Raw genomic sequence first — 24428 nt, 5'->3', positions numbered from 1 at the left:
ATAGAAAACATGTTAAAAACCGATTGTGTTTATACCAAGTCGTGACAGAATTGGGGAATACGTTTTAAATATTAGAGTTAAACTTATTTTATATTTTTTTCACAGGCAGCACTATTAAAGCGAGTGGCGTTACATAAACTAAAGCAGGAGCATGAAACTGACCGATTGGCTAATTTTAACGGCAACCTGGCCCCGAGTTCGCAAAGCGAGAGAGAGATGTGGTTTAACGTCCACTCGACACAAACTAGGTCATTTCGGGACTAACATGTGGTTTAATTTTATTTCAATAATTCGCCTGCGCATAGGGGTCTTTAGCAGTGGGAGGAAACCGGAGGACCCGGAGAAAACCCACGAGGTTGAACAGGCGACCCTACTCCTTGTCACGTACAACCGGGGATTTGAAACCACGCTAGTCGGCTCAATGGCAGACTTTATGATACAGCGCGCGCACGCTAACTATTCAGCCATCCAACCCCCAGTTCGCAAAGCATTCTCAGACTTAAGTTAAGAATTTACTCAAAATTGTTCGCCTTATTTTAACTAATGTATAGCCCATTATAAAACTTCTGTTGTTTTAATGTAGCAAATACATCAATAAGAAACTATGTGAAAAGCCTTGTGTTTCTGGACCAAAGATATTTCTCATAAACAGTGATTGAAAGTTGAGTAAATTCTTAACTTAAGTCTGATTTGTGACCTCGGGGCCTGGTCTTAAGACCTAATCAAGGTGACTTTTTTAATTTAAAGAAATATTACCGTTATCAATCGCCCAAAATTACCATCAGATAGACTCGACAAGCTATAAAAAAAATCCACCCACATGCTAACATAAAGTAAAACATTTTCGTTAGCCTTTTTGCAACTTAGGTCTCGGTGCTTCCTTTTGAGCAATATGAATACCTTGCAGATAAACATATTGTGAAGATATTTCTCTGATAGGAATGTCGCTTCAAAATGTGTTACGTTTAGTTCAGTATTTACAAAGATATGTGGAATTGAACGAAGCTAAGACCGGCGCCATTCTGTTTTCGGCGAACAGAAATTGGAGTCCTTTTTTTAAAAACAAATCCTATTGAATCCAAATCGAGTTTTTAATTTTGATTTAGGTTTTCTTTATTAAATGTTAAATAATCAGGCCGGGCACATAGCGTGGATTAAGGCGTGAAAAATTTGATATTTGTAAACGACGCATCGTTAATATAAAACAATCTACAGATTTATCAATGTAAATATGTTCGATTTAAGAGGTTATCGAACGTAAATTGTCCATTTTCGTATTATATTATGTTTATAAAATATCGTTTGGAAGTAACGAAAAAGTGCGTATTGTGTATTATATTTCTTTTGTGGTTTTTTTTTTTTAGCCCAAGAAAAAGACTATGTCGCCAGTCACAACAACACCTTTAAAATTGCAGATGTCGAAACTCTCTACAAAGAGGCCAAAAAAAGGGTTACCCAGGGGGAGTGGGAAAGGGCCTGTTTGCACGTCATCAATGAAGTGGAAAACAAATTTAGAGAGATTGATGGCGTGCAACAGGAACTTTCGCCAATAATAATTTACTTTGGCGAATCTGAAAGTGAGAATGGGCGTGAAACTGAACGTGATATGGATGTCGGTGTGGAGAATGTTGGTACGGGAAAGAGTGCGTTGACTGGGGATAAGAATGACAGTGTGACAAAGATGGATGAGAGTATAGTGCTTGATGTGGTTGGGGATGCAAGGTATAATGTGGCTGAATGTGTTGATGATAGTGTGTGTAAGGTATGCGGTGCTGCGGAACCACTACTGGGTGATTCTGATAAGGATGTGGAATGGGTGTGTTGTGATTTGTGTGATGAGTGGTTGCATGTCGTGTGTATTGGCGAGAGACTGGAAAAAGGTGCAATATATTTTTATTGTTCATACTGTAAATATATACTTTATCATTAACTACCTTTTTTTAATTTATTGTAAATGCTTATCACACCATCATCCGATAATTGTAAATACCATATACGTATATGCTAAATCAAATATATCATTTTATATATCATATAAAAGATATTCATGGGTACAATTTAACGCCTGTTAAACGAATGTCGTTGTTTTTTTGCCGCATTTATGTTTCAAAGAAAATTCTCCCATTCGACTAATCGGTCCGAGCTACCCCTATACCCCAAATTTCAGACTCGGGGCAGACCTAGTGTAGCCGCCAACCCCGAACAGACCGGCTTCGCTCGGGGGTCATAACTCCGAAACCGGAAGTGGTAGACTAACGCCACCTGGCCTATGTTACTCCCCGGTCCGAGCTTCCCCGATACCCCAAATTTCAGATTCGGGGCAGACCTAGTGTAGCCGCCAACCCCGAACAGACAGACAGACAAACAACAGTCACAAATATATATATAGAAGATATACGTATAAATATGAATTTTTACTACGAACCTCTGCCTAAAAACAAACGTGTTTTAACTGTCGCGAAGTCTAAACCGCGTGGTTATAATCGTCAACTATATTCTAGTTTTATTAAAGACCAATTCATTTCAACACCGATAGTAGCTTGGACAGATACTGATGGTAAATTTACTACTCCAGTGACACCTGAAAATATTCTTAATGGAAATAAACTGCGCGTAAAAGGAATGGACACGTTTCAGAATAATTGGGTACAAGGTTGGGACAAGCTAGGTGAAAAAATGATCGGGAAGCCAATGCCGTCAGACTTTATGACCTATTTTCCTGTGTATATCTGGAGAGACACAATAACCAATTGTAGAAATCATATCTTAAAATATGTCAACGTTTCCACGATAGAAGAAGCTTATATTCGAGTAGGATCACAAGATGTTGGAGTTATGAGCCCAGTAAATATTGTTATGACATATGCCTATTATTTTGAAAAGGAGAGATATGATTGGCATATTGATATTGGAAATGTAGATTTACAGAAATACAACAAACTTCATCTGATCCCAGGTCACGAATTAGCTTATTGTACAGCGGTTAATAACACGGTATTCAACATGCAACAAGATATAAAACAAATGTGTGAACCATTTAAAACAAATGTAATGTGGGCATTGTTTGAATTCTGTAATACAATAAAACAAGAACACCTCACTACGTGGTGTAAAAATAAAAATAAACATTGCAGCTCTATGATAAAGGAACATTATGATAAGACACGACAACTTGTGAATAAAGGTGTGTACAATCTTGACCTGAAAAAACTAAAGGTGGTTGAAGAGGCTGCTAATTTTCATAATATCAAGTGTCAACCATTTTTGTAAAATTATTATATTTCAATGTTGTGAACGTTGAACCTGTAAAAGTTATATCAACTCAAAATGGTTGAATTCCGATCAGATATGACCGTCTGTAAGATTTTAACCAGTGTTATTTGGGGTTTTATAATTAAAAGTTAAAAATCGATTTGAGTTCAGGTTTCGTATTAAATGTTATATAATCAATATGAATTCATTAAACGCGATATGTCCCAAGCTACATTCACGGAATTCATACACGCTAACGTGGCGCCCCATGCTAAATTCACGGAATTCATACAAGCCTAAGTGACGCCTGCCTCTTGCATATTGTAACTGCTTTGTTGTTACGATTTTATTTTTTTACACTCTTAACACTTTATCTAACGAGTCTCTGGTTAGTTGTGGAAAGAAAGGCAGGCTACCAAAAAGCTCCCCACATCCAACGCGTGTCGCATACTCTTTCTTTTGCTACATATTGTAATAGCCTTATGATCGTCTAGTATTTTCTCTGGTTATTTTTGTAAATCTTTAAACATTGTGTATATATTCTTCTCTTATTCCGTTTATAGTTCCGCACACGAATAACCGTACCACAATTAGTTTCTACATTTAATGTCAAGGACTGGATACATAGGTTACAAACATGGATTATACATAAAGTCACTCCTTCACTGGATACATAAGTTACAAGCATGGATTATACATAAAGTCATTCTTTCACTAGATACATAGGTTAGAAGCCTGGACTGTACATAAAAAGTCACTCTTTCACTAGATACATAGGTTACAAGCATGGACTATACATAAAGTCATTCTTTCACTAGATACATAGGTTACAAGCATGGATTATACATAAAGTCACTCTTTCACTAGATACATAGGTTACAAACATGGATTATACATAAAATTACCCTTTCTATCCCACTCCCATGCAAACTTCTCCGTGCGAGTCTGCTGATAGAACTTGCTACATGTTCCCCGCTTAAAATATGTCTTGTTTCTAAATGATGTCTGTTTATCAGCCTCTCAGCCGAGGAGGCGGTGGGGACGTCCTTCTGAGGTTACGAAATGATGTCTAAAGGAACTTAATCGCGCTCGTTGTTATAAAGAGGATACGTGCATGAGTCATGGACTGACCCCCGGAAAATGGACCAGGTACTGTGACAAAGGACTCTACAATTTTCATCAAATTGAACGTTTTTTTAGGTGCTTAGAACTGTATGACCTCAGCTAGGTTTTGATAATATATGATATTGACTTTTCAACTCTATATAAACTTCTGTTAAGGCACGGACTGGCTATGGTCTAATTAAACATTTACAAACTACATATGCTCTGTGTACAAGATCCACATGATTTCAAAGGAATATGTACTGGTCAGTAAGCATACCACGACGTGATAAAGAGACAATTGCATGTAGGATCATGTGTCTTATCTATTCTCCGGCGCTATATAATCAGGAGTTTACTTACAGTTAGGCAGACGATCACAGACGACTCGAGACGAGCGGAGTCGGAGAGACCGGCGTATGGACTCACCCGAGTTCAGCCACTGCCTTGGCAGAGGGGCAGAATGTTGGATTTAATACAGTTACATGTGTTCCTGCCGTAGTCTAGTTCCTGTATATTAGTTTAAGTTCCTGTATTACTTTGTATGTAGATGTGTTATATACCTGATGTAAATAAATCATATATTTACTAAACTAATCTCTGTTATCACTAAGATAGTGTCACAGTACTTTCTTTATCTGACTGGTCAACTGCACAGAAGCTACCCTGAATTTCAACACAGTGTACTTATATGGGCACCCAGGAGGACGGGTGTCCACGTTTCTAACGCATGGGGCTGCCATATTTGGATTAACAGACTATGATGTCATTGCCCGATTTTAATCTAGGGAGAGGGGGAGAGACAGGGAGAGAGGGAGGGAGCGAGAGAGAGAGAAAGAGAGAGAGAGGGGCAGGGGGGTGGGGGCCTAATGACGTTGATAATCGTCAATTCCATCATTAATTGCTGCGTAAAATACAAAATACATGTTTAATGAAATGAAATTCATGTTATATATCATCATAAATACTACGTGTTTTATTATAAATAAATACCACCAAAATATTCACACAAAAATAATCAAAATCTTAAATACAACATGTATATTATTTGTAAAAAAAATAGAAAAAAAAATATAGTTGTGCTGCTGAGATCATTCTAGCATTTCCGGCAGTCTATTTTTCAAAATTTTCTGGGGTAGGACTCCCTACTTTGACGCTCGTGAGTGGGCTTCGTCGTGATTCGCAAGTCCGTTCGTTTTACACTTTACCTCATCGATCAGTGCCTGAAATACTGCCAGGCTGCATATCCAGCAACCTGTTTTTTCAAAATTTTCTGGGGGAGGCCCCCTACCCCTAGTTGAAGCTCTTGCCTTTGCCCCCTTAACCTTGGACTTTGTCCTAGCTTTGCCCCTCCAATCACCGACGGCTGGCGCCGCCACTGCTTATGATACAACGCACACGTGCTAACCATTCGCCCCCCCCCACACACACACACACACACAGCTAATGCTTATCAAAAATATATAATTATGTATGGAATCCACAACGGACGTGACATCCAGTTAAATTGAAATATGAATTGTTCCAACGACTTAAAGATCAGTATATTGAAACTTGATCGTTGAATAAATCTGTTAATTATAGAATTTATGAGACGGAATTTAAATTAGGATCGTATCATATCTCATTGCCAAATAGTTATAAATATACTTTTAAAAAATATAGAACATGTACCAATAAACTCCCTGTCGAGGTCGGGAGATGGATGAATGTAGATTTTAAACAAAGAATTTGTCCTTTATGTGAAGTAAAGACGGGCGGCGACGAATATCATCACTTATTCAGTTGTAAGAACGTGAAAACTATATATCCAGGTATTATTATACAAGACCGAATATTTTTAAATATAATAAAAATAAACTTTTTAATTCAAGCAAACAATCAATAATTCTAAAATTATGTATGTTTTTTAAGATAATACTTAACAATTTTATGTCCATTGACTAAGGAATTAAAATCCTCCATCTTGTAAACAACCTATCACTCACATGTCATGTATTTGATCTGAAGTGTACGATCCCTGCATTGGCCGAGAAAGTTCATCGCGATTTTTCGACGTGGTTTCCCCTTGTCAGTGGCGCAGAACGGAGGGCCTGGCAAGGACAGCTGTCTAGTCCTTCGGATGATACAAAAAACCGAGGTCCCGTGTATACATTGGCATGCACGGAAAAGATCCCTTGGCAGTTGGAATTCGATATAAGAGTAGGCGATAGTGCCGCTGCCCGGGCAAAATTTCCCTCATAGCACACTGTATGGCGTATGCCCGTCTTCATTAGCCCAGTATAGGAGCAGAACAGTAGGACGTTAAACCCCATTTCAATTGATCTTTCTTGTGAGACAGATTTAGCTGTTGTATAATGTATGTTTAATTAACACGGATAATAAAACCATTTGACGATGTTACAACGACATCTATATAAATAATGATAACTGGATAAATAATGTTAAAAAATAATTATTTAGACTTGGATTAGGAAATGTTTGGGAAAATAATGGTTTTGGAAATATTAAACACATATTGTCTGTAATAAAACTTCGTCTAATTGATATTTTAAAACAAGAATGCCATGAAAAAATTATTGAATCGTCAAAATGTCATATATACAAACATATTGTAGATAAGTTTACACTCCAGTGCTATCTAACTAAATCGATGAATAACAAATATATACGTGAAATAACAAGAATAAGACTTTCTAGCCACAATTTAAATATGGAGAAAGTCAGGTATGTGAAGACCGCTAGGAAAGAAAGATTATGTTTTTTGTGCAATAATTTAAATATGGAGAAAGGCAGGTATGTTAACACCGTTAGGAAAGATAGGTTATATATTTTGTGCAATAAACTAGATGTCGAGGACGAGTATCATTTTATTCTTATTTGTCCCAGATACGGAGACTTGTGAAAAAAATTATAAAACAATATTATAGTATATAAAACACGTGTCTATAAATTGACACAATTTCTCGCCGTAAAGAACATAATTGAACTAGAAAATCTGGGTCGGTTTCTACTTCAAACCAATAAGAGAAGAACTTATTTTAAAATGTATCACCCAATAATACATTCTACAGTAGATATCGCTTGTGTGATATATTTCATAATCTACTGCGATATCTCCTTAGGAGATATCGCTTTACATGAATTTGATTGGTCAGTTGAAAAGGAACTACTTTTTTTTTATTTTCAAAGAACCGTTCATTTCTTATTTAAAGTAACTGGGGTTTTTTATTAAAAATGAACTATTGTTATTCAATTAACCTTGATGGAAACACTGGGTCAATATAAAGGACTTTGCAATGGTTGAATTGCTGTCAAAAAATGATGTATCACTACGCCATAATGTTCAGTAAAAGTTAAATCTACAGCAAAGAATTATATTTATCTATTTGTGCATGTAAGAAGGGATTGGGTGATAAATAAAATCTCCTACTCGTCTTTTTTGATATCAAAATATATCAACACTCGTTGATAAAGTAAAAAAAAAACTCGGCAGAGCCTCGTTTTTTATTACTTTATCAACTTGTGTTGATATTTTTTGATATCAAAAAAGACTGGTAGGAGATTCTCTATATAACCGCATATTCAACTATTTTTTGTACATATATTATTATGATATAATGTCGTTTTGTTCATTAACAGGTAATGGGGAGCTTAATCCAATTATCTCTTTAATCTGTTAATCTGTCATGTCCTATAACAATAATGTCCACGACCTGAGGCGTTACTATCGAGTTATAGGCTTTCACCATAATAGAACTTGATTCGATGTAACATAAGATTGGTAATCGGGTGAAGTTATACAGTGTCAAGATTGGCTACAGATGGCTTAGCATAAAATTAGTAATTAGGATCAATGAATTAATAATCCATTGATAAGATTAATTAAATATATATTGTCCACGGTAACCATCAATCTATAAGTTGTCTTATATTGTTAAATATAAAAACATCCTTGAACAGAGTTGTAATAAACAACAGGAGAGTAGATCATTCAGTTCACCTTGGACATTAAACACGACCTATACATTAATAACAGTTTTCCTGTATTTTATTCCAGGTAAGTTATATGTTTATAATTTATTTCAGGTAAGTTACATATAGTCAAATGCCTATCATTTGTATACATATATATATATATATATATATATCCAGGAATATTAGCACAACCGTAAAGCTGCACTACTTTGTTTCACGGTAAACCATGAAAAGATAAAAGGTATGCCGAGACAAACTGATTTCAACACTGGTTGAGAGAGAGATAGAGAGAGAGAGAGAGAGAGAGTCTCCTACGAGTCTTTTTTGATACCAAAAATATCAACACAACTCGATAAAGTAAAAAAAAAAAACGAGGTTATGCCGATTTATTTTTTTTTTTTTTTTACTTTATCGACGAGTGTTGATATTTTTGATTTCCAAAACGACGAGTATGAGATTTTATTTATCACCCAATCCTTTCTTACATGCACAAATAAATAAATATAATTTTTGCTATAGACTTCACTTTTACTGAACCTGATTACATTACGGCGTAGTGATACACCAATTTTTGATAGCAATTCAACCATTGCAAAGCCCTTTATATTGACCCAATGTTTCCATTAAGGTCAATTAAATAAAAAATACTTCATTTTTAATAAAAAATACTTCATTTTTAATAAAAAAAAAATACTTCATTTTTAATAAAAATCACTTTAAATCAAAAGAATTTACTTTTAATCAAAAAAAAGTAACTGTTCTTTGAAAATACAAAAATAGTTCCTTTTTAACTGACCAATCGCGATATCGCAGTAGATTATGAAATTTATCACACTCGCTATATAATTTATCCCACTTGCTATATCTAATGTAAAATGTATTAATGGGTGATAAATATGTATAGTCGTAAAGCAAATTTCCAGTTACATATAGTCATATTTCTAGTTACATATAGTCAAATTTCCAGTTACATATAGTCAAATTTCCAGCATTCATGTCATTTGGATATAAAATGACATCTAACTATAACCAAATACGAATTACCATATGTCGATGGTTACTGATCGATTGATTGTTCACTTTACATGTATATCCACTGATAATTGAACAGATTGTTTTGTTGACAAGAAGACGTTATAAACTTAAGATATATCCTATATTTTAACTAAAATCAACACCGGATGTCGGGTCTGTCTTTCCTGGGTTCTCTGGACTGTTTCCATGGATACGGACAGTTACATCGTTTAAAGGTTAAAGTTAACCAATGAAACTCGACATTAGTGAATCATAGGTTTAGTTATTATTACTAACAATTATCTCACTTTTTGGTTTCTTTTTCAGAGTAAGATGAAGGGGAATAAATTCTGTCTTGTTGTAGCCATTTTGTTAGCTGTAATTATTATAGGCATTCATCATCATATGTCCTATATACGTCCAGCAGTCAGTGGTCACGCAGCTCCTGTATATCAGCCTGTGTCCTATATACGTCCAGCAGTCAGTGGTCACGCAGCTCCTGTATATCAGCCTGTTTCCAACATACAGCCAACAACTAGTGTTAAGAAGGATCCGGTACACCACTCTATGTCCAACCTAGACCCAACAACCAACCGTAAGACGATATCTCATTTTAAAGACGTTCCGGATATGACGTTAACAGTTAGGATGTCTAGTACTGTGTCGAGTCTTCTAAATTATTTTTATTGTACGATGTTGAAAAGTCTGACTCTGTATTGGTCTGGTCAGCTAGGACATCTTGGACTGATACTGGACAAAGAATCCCAAGATGATCACAAATTCGCAGAGAATCTTCAAAAATATCAGGAACAACTAGGAATAAATATGAATTTTTACTACGAACCTCTGCCTAAAAACAAACGTGTTTTAACCGTAGCGAAATCTAGATCTCGTGGCTACAATCGTCAACTATATTCTAGTTTTATTATAGACAAATTCATTTCAACACCGATAGTAGCTTGGATAGATACTGATGCTAAATTTACTACTCCAGTGACACCTGAAAATATTCTTAATGGAAAAAAACTGCGCGTAAAAGGAATGGACACATTTCAGTATCCTTGGCTAAGAAGTTGGGACAGATTTACTGAACAAATGATCGGGAAGCGCATGCCGTCAGACTTTATGACCTATTTTCCTGTGTATATCTGGAGAGACACAATAACCAATTGTAGAAATCATATCTTAAAATATGTCAACGTTTCCACGATAGAAGAAGCTTATATTCGAGTAGGATCACAAGATGTTGGAGTTATGAGCCCAGTAAATATTGTTATGACATATGCCTATTATTTTGAAAAGGAGAGATATGATTGGCATATTGATATTGGAAATGTAGATTTACAGAAATACAACAAACTTCATCTGATCCCAGGTCACGAATTAACTTCTTCTGATTTAACACCCGATTTCCACGTGACATTACACGAAAAATATTATAAAGATGATAAAAATATAGTAAATCGTCAAGCTTATTGTACAGCGGTTAATAACACGGTATTCAACATGCAACAAGATATAAAACAAATGTGTGAACCATTTAAAACAAATGTAATGTGGGCATTGTTTGAATTCTGTAATACAATAAAACAAGAACACCTCACTACGTGGTGTAAAAATAAAAATAAACATTGCAGCTCTATGATAAAGGAACATTATGATAAGACACGACAACTTGTGAATAAAGGTGTGTACAATCTTGACCTGAAAAAACTAAAGGTGGTTGAAGAGGCTGCTAATTTTCATAATATCAAGTGTCAACCATTTCTGTAAAATTATTATATTTCAATGTTGTGAACGTTGAACCTGTAAAAGTTATATCAACTCAAAATGGTTGAATTCCGATCAGAAATGACCGCCTGTAAGATTTTAACCAGTGTTATTTGGGGTTTTATAATTAAAAGTTAAAAATCGATTTGAGTTCAGGTTTCGTATTAAATGTTATATAATCAATATGAATTCATTAAACGCGATATGTCCCAAGCTACATTCACGGAATTCATACACGCTTACGTGGCGCCCCAAACGCGATATATCCCATGCTAAATTCACGGAATTCATACAAGCCTAAGTGACGCCTGCCTCTTGCATATTGTAACTGCTTTGTTGTGACGATTTTATTTTTTTACACTCTTAACACTTTATCTAACGAGTCTCTGGTTAGTTGTGGAAAGAAAGGCAGGCTACCAAAAAGCTCCCCACATCCAACGCGTGTCGCATACTCTTTCTTTTGCTACATATTGTAATAGCCTTATGATCGTCTAGTATTTTCTCTGGTTATTTTTGTAAATCTTTAAACATTGTGTATATATTCTTCTCTTATTCCGTTTATAGTTCCGCACACGAATAACCGTACCACAATTAGTTTCTACATTTAATGTCAAGGACTGGATACATAGGTTACAAACATGGATTATACATAAAGTCACTCCTTCACTGGATACATAAGTTACAAGCATGGATTATACATAAAGTCATTCTTTCACTAGATACATAGGTTACAAGCATGGACTGTACATAAAAAGTCACTCTTTCACTAGACACCTAGGTTACAAGCATGGACTATACATAAAGTCACTCTTTCACTAGATACATGTGTTACAAACATGGATTATACATAAAGTCACTCTTTCACTAGATACATAGGTTACAAACATGGATTATACATAAAGTCACCCTTTCTATCCCACTCCCATGCAATCTTCTCCGTGCGAGTCTGCTGATAGAACTTGCTACATGTTCCCCGCTTAGAATATGTCTTGTTTCTAAATGATGTCTGTTTATCAGTCTCTCAGCCGAGGAGGCGGTGGGGACGTCCTTCTGAGGATACGAAATGATGTCTAAAGGAACTTAATCACGCTCGTTGTTATAAAGAGGATACGTGCATGAGTCATGGACTGACCCCCGGAAAATGGACCAGGTACTGTGACAAAGTACTCTATAACTTTCATCAAATTGAACGTTTTTTTAGGTGCTTAGAACTGTATGACCTCACCTAGGTTTTGATAATATATGATATTGACTTTTCAACTCTATATAAACTTCTGTTAAGGCACGGACTGGCTATGGTCTAATTAAACATTTACAAACTACATATGCTCTGTGTACAAGATCCACATGATTTCAAAGGAATATGTACTGGTCAGTAAGCATACCATGACGTGTTAAAGAGACAATTGCATGTAGGATAATGTGTCTTATCTATTCTCCGGCGCTATATAATCAGGAGTTTACTGACAGTTAGGCAGACGATCACAGACGACTAAAGACGACTCGAGACAGGCGTATGGACTCACCCGAGTTCAGCCACTGCCTTGGCAGAGGGGCAGAATGCTGGATTTAATATAGTTATATGTGTTCCTGCTGTAGTCTAGTTCTTGTATATTACTTACAGTTTCTGTATTACTTTGTATGTAAAGTGTTATATACCTGATGTAAATAAATCATATATTTACTAAACTAATCTCTGTTATCACTAAGATAGTGTCACAGTACTTCCTTTATCTGACTGGTCAACTGCACAGAAGCTACCCTGAATTTCAACACAGTGTACTTATATGGGCACCCAGGAGGACGGGTGTCCACGTTTCTAACGCATGGGGTTGCCATATTTGGATTAACAGACTATGATGTCATTGCCCGATTTTAATCTAGGGAGAGGGGGAGAGACAGGGAGAGAGGGAGGGAGCGAGAGAGAACGAGAGAGAGAGGGACAGGGGGGGGGGGCTAATGACGTTGATAATCGTCAATTCCATCATTAATTGCTGCGTAAAATACAAAATACATGTTTAATGAAATGAAATTCATGTTATATATCATCATAAATACTACGTGTTTTATTATAAATAAATACCACCAAAATATTCACACAAAAATAATCAAAATCTTAAATACAACATGTATATTATTTGTAAAAAAAATAGAAAAAAAATATAGTGGTGCTGCTGAGATCATTCTAGCATAACGCCCATAGTCCATAAACAGATATGGGATACTCCACTCAGAAAACCTCAGCAGATTCCAGTACCCTACATCTAGCCTCGGCTGTATGACGAAGTCCGCCATTGGAACTACTTTCAAGTTCCCGGATTACCAATGGCGTTGCCCATGACGACGCCTTTGAAAAATGTTTTTATCATACAAATATTTCAAAGTTTGAAGCTGTTTTTCTTTCAAGTTTAGCGCATTGTCTTCAAACAAGGACAACTTTGCACTAAAAATTCTACACACGCTTCTAACGACGCAATTTTGATAACTTCTTTTTAAAAGCGGCAAGTTTTCCTAATAAGTAAACCGGTGCCACATCGCAATTGTATAGGTGTAGGTACATATCACTTACCGTCATACCGCCGAGGCTAGATGTAGAGTAACGGAATATGCCGAGGTTTGCCCAGTATGGGATACTCGAGCTACAACACATGCGCCGAATCTATAAGAACTTATATCAACAAACCGTGATAGCTTAAACATATTCATCGTGTTTTATTACGTCACGAATCTACTCACCCCCCCCCCCCCCCCCTATTGTCGGTGTAGACAGAACAGTGACAGGACTCTATAAGAACTTATGTCAACAAACCGTGATAGCTTAAACATATTCATCGTGTTTTATTACGTCATGAATCTACTCACCCCCCCCTCTATTGTCGGTGTAGACAGAACAGTGACAGGACCGAATTCTACGTCACGTGACTGCAAGTCTGTCAATTCAGAACGTTCCGGACTGATAATCGAGCATCACCGTAAATATCGCGGGACTTGATGATCGTGGAGCCTCAATCACAATCTCCCAAACAGAGGTGTCTCCCCTTGCGGTTCACACTGAGTGAAAGCTGAATAGATAGAGAGATGGGGTTTAACGTCCACTAGACACAAACTAGGTCATTTCGGGACTAACACATGGTTCACTTTTATTTCAATAATTCGCTTGCGCGTAGGGGTCTTTAGCAGTGAGCGGAAACCGGAGGTTTGCAGAAAACCCACGAGGTTGGACAGGCGACCCTTCTCCTTATCACGTACAACCGGGGAATCGAAACCATGCCAGTTGACTCAATGATAGACCTTATGATACAGCCCGCACGTGCTAACCATTCGGCCATTCAACACGATTATTACGTTGTTTTTAAACGATAGATAGTAATGACGGAGATGCTCGATCGTCAGTCCGGAACGTCCCGAATGAAAAGAATCGACGGAATTTGAATCGAATGACGCGTAATTGAATCCTGTCACAGTGCTCTTAGTCCCGACAAGTGACGGAGTGTGAGTAGAATAGTGACGTAATTAAATACGACGGATATATTAAACCTGCCCAGTCTTCATTAACTCAGTCGGAGCAGAACTTGGTCGGTTGATATACTTTCTTATGCATTGTAGCCCAAAATCCTCCCACCCCGTCACTTGATTGACACAATTTTGGGGATTAAGAGAATTCAATTCCGGAACGTTTAATCGAATATTCCCGATATTTTCAGGGCAATGATTAAACGAAATAAGATTAACTATCATCGTGAATTAAGTACAGATGAAAACGCGGCTATTTCGTTGCTAAATTCAGGGATTCTTAAAACATCATAATGGCAGCAAAACAAAATCATTATCGTCGTCCGAAGTATCAGGTTTTGGAGTTGAAAACGATAATTTTACATCAGGCGATTCTTTAAATATTGCTGACATGTAACTACTGCTGAAATACAAAATAAAATTAGTCAGTTTTAGAATATTTAACAGCCAGTGTCAGTCCATCGGAGAGAGAGACAGAGAGAGAGAGGGGGGAGGGGGGAGGGGGTAACGTCCACTCGACACAAACTAGGTAATTTCAGGACTAACATATGGTTCAATTATACGGGGCTTTAGATGCGGGAGGAAATCCGAGGACCCGGAGAGAACCCACGAGGTTGGACAGCCACTTGACTGAATGACAAACCGTATGACCCAAAGCGCACGCATTAGACCATTGGGCCTACCAAACCCCCTTTTATGGATTCGATCCTGGGTTTGTAATTGCCAAGGGGTAGAAGCATCTACCCTGGCTGGGTATTTCAATCTCCAGCGACTATGAAAAGCCCGTGAAAAAACTGTTATAAAACAAAACATTGACCATATTAGACCCAAACCAGAGAACAGTGAAAGAATTGCGAACATTGAAATATACAATGGATTGTTACAGGGGCGGATCGAGAGGGTTGGGGGCGACACCCCCCCCCCCTTGCTCAGCTACATAATTTATTTTGTAAATCAACACTTTCTATGAGAAAAGTTTCTCGGCCGTGTGCTTTATCCTTTATCGTCAGATGTTGGACAGGATGGGCTCTCAAAGCACGAGATAATGATATAGACATTATGTGAGTAATTTAATGCTTTGCATCCATGAAATTGAATCACAATGTCATTGCATTAATTCATAATAAAAATTGACGTCAAACGAGGTGTTGAATTTCTCTGTTTAAAAAGCTCAATGTGTATGTATATACGCCAAAATGATGATAAGGACCATGCGGGGGGGGGGGGGGCGAGATACATTGTCTCGGGAACCTGGCAAACCCCCTCCTGCGAAAATTCCTGGATCCGCCCCTGAGTTACGGTCTAGAATGCATTGTTACAGAGTATACAATGCATAATAACAAAATTAAAGAGTGCAACAGAAGAATAACAAAATAGTACAATACAATAACAAATTAGTACAATAACAGAAGAATAACAAAATAGTACAGTACAATAACAATATAGTACAATAACAGAAGAATAACAATATAGTACAATAACAAAATATATAGTACAATAACAGAAGAATAACAAAATAGTACAATAACAGAAGAATAACAAAATAGTGCAGTACAATAACAATATAGTACAATAACAATATAGTACAATAACAAAAGAATAAAAAAAAATCGTACAATAACAGAAGAATAACAAAATAGTACAATAACAGAAGAATAACAAAATCAATTGTGAAAGTGAAAGAACAAAAGCAATTTGTTTTGGCTCGAACAAGTAGGTGCCGCTGGAAAGACGTAAACTTACTGATCGAAAGCAGTAGACAAATACTCGGCTGAAAACAGATCAAGTCACAATTTTAATCCCTTTACAAACTAGAGAGAGAGAGAGAAATGGGGTTTAACGTCCACTCGACACAAACTAGGTCATTTCGGGACTAACATATGGTTTAATTTTATTTCAATAAATCGCTTGCGCGTAGGGGTCTTTAGCAGTGGGAGGAAACCAGAGGACCCGGAGAAAAATCACGAGGTTGGACAGGCGACCCTACTCGGGCTTGTCACGTACAACCGGGGAATCGAAACCCCGCCAGTTGGCTCAATGACAGACCGTATGATACAGCGCGTGCGTGCTAACCAATCGGCCATCCAACCCCCCGTGGACGGACGGACAGGGGCGATGACAATATACGTCTACATGAAAATGTGGGCGTACAAAAAAGGGGGGAATTTATAAAACTTGGCTCTTACCTTTCCCTCCCTTTTCTCTTAACTTGTATCGTCTATGACATATACAACCTATACAGATACCAGTTACCATGACAATAGCACAAATAGCAATACCAACACCTACACCCAGACCAAAGGATAAACTTGTATGACCTTCTGATTTCATCATCCCTATAAATAATACAGTTATTACACATGGCGTCGATAACACGTGCCTTGTTGCTCGCGTCTTAATATTAAGGCCACTTGCAGATTTCGCCAAAGTCACGAGATGTAAACAGGGTTAGAGTTAGCGCTAGCACTGTTTACATCTCTTGACCTTGACAAAATCTGCAGGTGGCCTTTATATTTAGACCCACCTGTGCGTTGTTTACATCGGGTGTAGTAATACAATGTAGTCCGCGCAGACTTGTATTTTACTCATTTTACGCCTCCTCGTATTATTTTATGTACCTATTTACACTAAATAGGAAATATTTTTTATCGAGATATACACCATTCAAAACACCTTTTCCATATCATCTGACTTGTTAAATGATCTATTAAATATTTGCGTGAATTAAACCCTGGAATATTTGATATTTCAGCGGAAAATTCATGCAAATGACACGTCGTGACTCTAATAGAACCAACCTAATTAAAATACACATCTATATTTCGTTTCGTTTTTTTTTTTATATTTTCGATGGCTTACACACTACATGAAGATATGACCACTTGTAATGAGAGGTAGCGTTGGGGGTCATACAAGCGACTTTTGACCCTATGACGTCAGACATTGATTAATCAATCAGCGTTGACGTTTCTAATGGTTTACACACAGTTCCGTGCACATCACGCCAAGAAGTCGCCGTAACAGGTGGTTTAATTGGCTAATCCCTCACTTAAACCAGAACACCGGTAATATAACAACACTTCCAGATCCTAGTGTAGTAAAGACAAGTAAAACGAAATTTTGAACTATAAAAAACGAAACGAAATAGGATCTGTGTTTTAATTAGATTGTAATAGAACTGACCATATACGTGAATTTGTATAGCAGTTGTATTGGATCCAATGAGATTCGTCGCCTCACACAGATATGTTCCTTTATCTCTTGTCTTGACATCAGTCAGATAGAGGACTGGACTGTTAGAGATTATAGACGACGATGTTGAGTCTTTAAACCATGTTATAGTACAGGGCGGTTTACAGCTGGATGTACATGTTATAGGTCCGAGACTACTTCCCTCGTTCACCGTATGACTGTTGATTGTAGCGGGTGAGGTGGTCATACTAGATCCTGGACCATCTGTAACATACAAATGAAATGAAACGAAATGGGGTTTAACGTCCTACTGTTCTGCTCCTATGCTGGACTAATGAAGACGAGCATACGCCATACAGTGTGCTATGGGGGAAATTTTGCCCGGGCAGCGACACTATCGCCTACTCTTACATCGAATTCCAACTGCCAAGGGATCTTTTACCTTTTACGTGCATTCCAATCTATACACGGGACCTCGGTTTTTCATATCATCCGAAGGACTAGACCGGCAGTTCATCGGGATTTTCCGGCGTGGTTTCCCCTTGTCAGTGGTGCAGGACGTAAGTTCCGACAAGGACAGCTGTCTAGTTGCTCGAATGGTACTAAAAATCGAGGTCCCGTTTATATATTGGCGTGCACGTAAAAGATCCCTAGGCAGATGGAATTCGATACAAGAGTAGACATAGTGCCGTCGCCCGGGAAAAATTCCCCTCACAGCACACTGTATGGCGTATGCACATCTTCATTAGCCCAGTGTGTGTGTGTGTGTGTGTGTGTGTGTGTGTGTGTGTGTGAGGGAGAGAGAGAGAGAGAGAGAGAGATTAACGTCCACTCAACGAAACAAACCAGGCCAGTTCGGGACTAACACATGGTTCAATTATATTTCAATAATTCGCTTGCGCGTAGGGGTTTTTAGCAGTGGAAGGAAACCGGAGGGCCCGGAGAAAATTCCACGAGGTTGGACAGGCGATCCTACTCATTGTCACGTACAATAGCCCAGTCGGAGCAGAAAAGTAGGATGTTAAACCCTATTTCATTTACAAATGTGGTGCAGTTGAGACGGGAGCCTCGCATACCCTTCAATGAGACGCGATTCCTACAGTTTAAATCAATCTGATGATCAACGGTCAAAGAGGTCGAGAGAGAAATGGAGGTTTAACGTCTGCTTGACACAACCTATGTCATTTCGGGTTCAATTTAATGTCAATAATCCACTTGCTTGTAGGGTTCTCTAGCAGCGGAGTGAACACGAGGGACTCTCAGAAAAACCACGAGGTTGGACATGCGATACCTATTTCAGTAATTTTGACCAATCGGTTACTAAACTACGGGCATTTGAATACGAGTGGACACGCCCACTTTAACCAAAATGGCCAAGTTTCAATGGGCCATATCCCAGCAACCGCTACTTTGGGATCAACCTGAATACCAGTCTTTGTAAATAAACCAAGCATATATAACCAAATTTCAATAAATTCAAAGAGGGTCTGGTCTTTCACATTGGGTGATTTGACACGGACAGGCCTTTAAAGCAGGTCCCTGGTGATATTCCACCAACTCGTGGGTGACTGGATGCATGAGTAACAATATTAACTTACAATATAAAGGTAGGTCGATCATATCACTAAATAAATTATATAATCCTAAACCACACTTCCACTTAGCTTCATCATCGCTCTCAATCCCGCTGATATTTAAATATACATTAGAGTTGTCTCCCTTGATACAGCCACACGTGAACCGGGCACTTTTCACATCTGTCGCATTGCAGTTTCTTTTGTTTACCGAACAGATAGTGTCTCCATTACGCATAAACCGGATTCCCTGAGCAGCACCAGGGAATCCCCCATTGACCATCTTGCAGGTAAACCCATGACTTGCACCTATGACACTATATGGAATTTCCGCTTTCAGTTCAAACGTTTGACCTGAAACAAAGTATAGATTTAAAATTATTTTTCGGGTATTGATAAAACTAATTAAGAAACAAGTTGGTGTATATCAAAAATGTTCATTTAAAGTAGCTAAGTCCCTAACTCAATATCAGCCACAATCTTCGACACTGAAAACACGAATTATTTGTCAATTTAAATCAGCATTGATGTTGTGATCTTACCTGGAAAAGACGTGCTTTAGATATGCAATATTTAAGTCAAAACAAACATTTTGCCATTGGTACACGAATCGTGTACCATAATGCGTTTCAGCGCCATTTGTAACAAGGGGCTGGACATATTCCGCAAGTCATGAAATTTACCAAATAGTTTGATATAGGCCTAAGAGTAGACAGTTGGAATTCGATATAAGAGTAGGCTTTAGCGCCACTGTCCGGGCAAAATAACCACCATAGTACTCTACATGACATATACCCGTCTTCATTAGTCCCGGGGATCACGGTGGCTAAGTGGGTAAGACGATGGCTCGCTAGCCTGGAGGTAGGGTGTTCGATCCCTGCATTGGCCGAGAAAGTTCATTCAGATTTTCCGGCGTGGTTTCCCCTTGTCAGTGATGAAGGATGGAAGGCCTGGCAAGGACAGCTGTCTAGTCGTTCGGATGGGAGAGAGAGAGAGAAATGGGGTTTAACGTCCACCCGACACAAACCAGGTCATTTTGGGACTAACATATGGTTTAATTTTATTTCAATAATTCGCTTGCGCGTAGGGCGTTCGGATGGGACGAAAAGCCGAGGTCCCGTGTACACATTGGCGTGCACGTAAAAGATCCCTTGGCACACTGTATATATGGCGTATACCCGTCTTCATTAGCCCAGGTTAGGAACAGAACAGTAGGACGTTAACCCCATTTCATTTCATTCCATTTCACGTTAAACCCGATTTCATTTCATTTTCATCTCAACTTACCAATGACAGTTGACAATGGCCAAACTAGCAAGCAACTAACCCAATATAGATCCATAATAAACTTCACCTGTATCACCTGAAAAATACAATAAGTTATATTTATAGCACGGTTTTCAGGAGTTAACAGGTTTAACCAGAGGCCGATACATGATCGACTTCACCTGTATAACCTGAAGAATACAATAAAACACCTGAACGCTCGTCATAGATCCATGATCGACTTCACCTGTATAACCTGACGAATACAATAAAACACCTGAAGGCTCGTCAATATATTATAATATATTTATTGATCACTTAAAATTCGATATTGAAAACTTGTGAAGAACCAGTCATAATGTCGGTGTCGCGTTTGACTCAATATCCGGTTAGACTCGGTTTCGCAGTATGACTCGATGCCCGGTAAGACTCGGTGACGCAGTTTTACTAGATGTCCAGTTAGACTGGGTGTCGCAGTTTGACTAGGTGTCCGGTTAGACTCGATGTCGCAGTTTGACTCGGTGTCCGGTTAGGCTCGTTGTCGCGGTTTGACTCGATGTCCGGTTAGTCTCGTTGTCGCGGTTTGACTCGATGTCCGGTTAGACTCGGTGTCGCAGCGTGACTCGGTGTCGCAGTTTGACTCAGTGTCCGATTAAACTCGGTGTCGCAGTTTGACTCGGTGTCCGGTTAGACTTGAGGTCGCAGTTTGACTCGATGTCCGGTTAGTCTCGTCGCGGTTTGACTCGATGTCCGATTCGACTCGGTGTCGCAGTTTGATTTGGTGTCCGGTTAGATTCGGTATCGCAGTTTGACTCGATGTCTGATTAGACTCGGTGTCGCAGTTTGACTCCATGCCCGGTAAGACTGGGTGTCGCAGTTTTACTAGATGTCCAGTTAGACTGGGTGTCACGGTTTGACTAGGTGTCCGGTTAGACTCGATGTCGCAGTTTGACTCGGTGTCCGGTTAGTCTCGTTGTCGCGGTTTGAGTCGATGTCCGGTTAGATTCCGCGGTTAGACTCGGTGTCGCAGCTGGACTCGGTGTCACAGTTTGACTCAGTGTCCGACTAAACTCGGTGTCGCAGTTTGACTCGGTGTCCGGTTAGACTCGATGTCGCAGTTTGACTCGGTGTCCGGTTAGTCTCTTCGCAGTTTGACTCCATGCCCGGTAAGACTGGGTGTCGCAGTTTTACTAGATGTCCAGTTAGACTGGGTGTCGCAGTTTGACTAGGTGTCCGGTTAGACTCGATGTCGCAGTTTGACTCGGTGTCCGGTTAGTCTCGTTGTCGCGGTTTGACTCGATGTCCGGTTAGACTCGGTGTCGCAGTTTGATTTGGTGTCACCCTTGCACGCGATATTCGATTTTGTAAGCGTTTTTTTTTTAAATCTACATAATAATGGACCTTGACGCTTATTTATATTTTCGGGTTATAGAACCTAGGTAGTTGGGGAGGACGAGGGGGTGGGGGGCTCTCAATGCAGACATTAAACTACAGCAGTCCCCGATAGCCAGAGCTCAGGTACAGATTTGGCGCCCCCCTGTCTTTCTATTTTCTGACGACCATACACACACGCACACTGTCTACTTTGAAATATATGGCCTCGTTAGTATTGACGTTAAACTCTTACTCTCTGATGGAATTGACGATTAATGATTATTGATGTTAGGAGGCCACCTCTCCCCGCCCCTTTTCGCTCTCTATCACTAGTCTTCCCTTCTCCCCTCTGGGAGCCACAGTGGCTGAGTAAGACGCTGGCTCGCTAGTCTGGAGGTCGCGGGTTCGCTCCCGGTGTTGGCCGAGCAAGTGCATATGGATTTTCTGGCGTGGTTTCCACTTGTCAGTGGTACAGGACGGAGGGCCGGACAAGGACAGCTGTCTAGTCGTTCGGATGGGACAAAAAATCGAGATCACGTGTACATGTTGGCGTGCACGTAAAAGATCCCTTGACAGTTGGAATTCGATATAAGCGTTGGTCGTTGCGCCGCTGTCCGGGCACAATTTCCCTCATAGCACACTGTAATGCCCGTCTTTATTAGCCTAGTCGGAGCAGAAGAGTAGGACGTTAAACCCCATTTCATTTCTCCTCCCCTCTCGTAAAAGATGTGGAGACACCGAACCGCTCCAAGCCGGGACCGGAATCTAACCGCCACATGTTATGATCAATACCACGGTTTATAAACAAAACCTGTTCCTTGTACTCTTTATCACTGTTGTACTGGTGCGCCGCGTGCCGTATTCAGGGCGTAGTTTTGCTGTATGACTGGTGATTCGACATAAACAATAACAAACGATAAATTAAATAAATGTCATACAAAACAGGAAAATTTTAAGAGAAAAGTAGAGTTCACGGTTTGACTTTATACAAAAAATATTCACCATACATTAATAATCGAGTTCACAATCCGATAGATCTCGACATGGAGACCTTGCTTAGTTTATAATATATACCTGCCTCTACTTAGCTGTTGACGTCACTCAGCCATTACCAGCCTCAATTACATCCACACACCTGAACCCAAGATGACTTCCTTATACCTACCTCTAATCACAAATCGTCATGTCTGAACAACAAATGTCGCGTGATAGACAGGTGAACTATTGCTAGCTGGTTTGAAAGTTAAACGTGGATTATAATAAGCTGTTATAATAAGGGTAGGCCTACACGTTCCGCTCTGTTGGCTATGATATAAAGTTAGATTGTAAAATGATTATTATTACATACTTTAGGACTAGGCCCTATTCAGCTAAGTACAGGCTGTAAATATTGTATATAATATCCACCGTTTTTCATTATATAATTTGTATTCTAAATAGGGATAGTGGTCTGGAATATGCATTTTGCTTGTTCCCCCAATTTCCCCATATTCCTGAAGCATTGGCTCTAGAAATCCCTCTCTGGCTATTGCTGGTTTAGCTTTTGATACTTGCGCTTTTGAGGGAGTGTGTCTATTCTTCCCGTTCAATCAAATCTATCCCCAAGCACAGCAACATGTGTGTGTGAGTTAGTTGTATTTTACGTCCGCTTCCACCGAGGTGATATCGCAGACAATAACATTTTATGTGTACATGGTGCAATAATTTACAATATGATTAGTGGAAAAAGAGGATAATTAGGTTTTTGTATATATGTACAGAAGACAAAAGATAACAGGACGAGATACCAGCAACATGACAGCCCTTCTTTTAATCAGGGGCCTTCCCTAAAACTTTGAAAGTGTTGTTCGTCTCAAAGCAGTTTCGTTTAGCCTACATAACATCCGTGTTGATGATAACCTCGTTTGTCACGGAATTAGTTTTTCTGCAATATTCTGCTATGCACTGGTTAATTGGGCATAATAAAATCGTGCGTCATGACGTAACGTTATGTAAACATATTTGGTCCAATGTGGAGCTATGTTTGGTATTGTTACGCAGTTAGCTATTGGTTGTTAATCGGACTATTGACCAGTCATAATTTAGAACAAGAATTTGCTTTCTGTACAGCAGTGAGTAGTGGGATTAGCTCTAATCAAACGAAACACTGCGAGGGGTATGCAATTTCCCATTCATTTACAGTGAATAAAATATGTTTAAAAAAATATTTGTAAAAAGGCCAATTTGTTATATAATATAACAATATAGACCGGTTATCTATAATTTTATAACACTATATTTATACTGGTATATCATACTCTTCGCAGTGTTTCGTTTTATTAGAGCTAATCCCACTTAACACTGCTGTAATGGAAGCAAATTTCTATTCCAAATTAGTCCGATTAACAACCA

General features: G+C 38.7%; 1 protein-coding gene across 5 annotated transcripts; it reads right to left on the bottom strand.

The window, feature by feature from the left end:
• Positions 1 to 13142: 13142 nt before the first annotated feature.
• On the bottom strand, positions 13143 to 23267 carry LOC126827470 (uncharacterized). 5 transcript variants are annotated; one of them, XM_056102507.1, is made up of 7 exons: positions 23129 to 23259; positions 20685 to 20763; positions 19422 to 19751; positions 17815 to 18087; positions 16818 to 16967; positions 16375 to 16402; positions 13145 to 15034 (listed from the first exon to the last, which is right to left on the bottom strand). In XM_056102507.1, the coding sequence occupies exons 2-7, from the start codon at positions 20737 to 20739 to the stop codon at positions 14920 to 14922; spliced, it is 951 nt and encodes a 316-aa protein (XP_055958482.1). In that variant the 5' UTR covers positions 20740 to 20763; positions 23129 to 23259; the 3' UTR covers positions 13145 to 14919. The 5 variants fall into 5 exon arrangements, 3 of the variants coding, with proteins under 3 accessions (XP_055958482.1, XP_050412782.1, XP_050412785.1); XM_050556825.2 differs by having other exon boundaries at positions 20685 to 20760; positions 23116 to 23254; XM_050556828.2 differs by having other exon boundaries at positions 20685 to 20760; positions 23112 to 23132.
• Positions 23268 to 24428: the final 1161 nt, after the last annotated feature.

Source organism: Patella vulgata, chromosome 7 (genome assembly GCF_932274485.2).
Source record: "Patella vulgata chromosome 7, xgPatVulg1.2, whole genome shotgun sequence".
In the NCBI taxonomy this organism is placed as follows: Eukaryota; Metazoa; Mollusca; class Gastropoda; family Patellidae; genus Patella; species Patella vulgata.
Note: the sequence above shows the minus strand (reverse complement) of the source record. Positions and strands in the feature narration are given on the sequence as shown.

Coding starts and splice junctions, on each gene's coding strand:
- LOC126827470 (XM_056102507.1), bottom strand. CDS start 20,739: ATGGATCTATATTGGGTTAGTTGCTTGCTAGTTTGGCCATTGTCAACT. Junction 19,752..20,684: donor GCCATTGTCAACTGTCATTG/GTAAGTTGAGAT, acceptor ACTTTGTTTCAG/GTCAAACGTTTGAACTGAAA. Junction 15,035..16,374: donor TTGTCTACTGCTTTCGATCA/GTAAGTTTACGT, acceptor TTTGTATTTCAG/CAGTAGTTACATGTCAGCAA.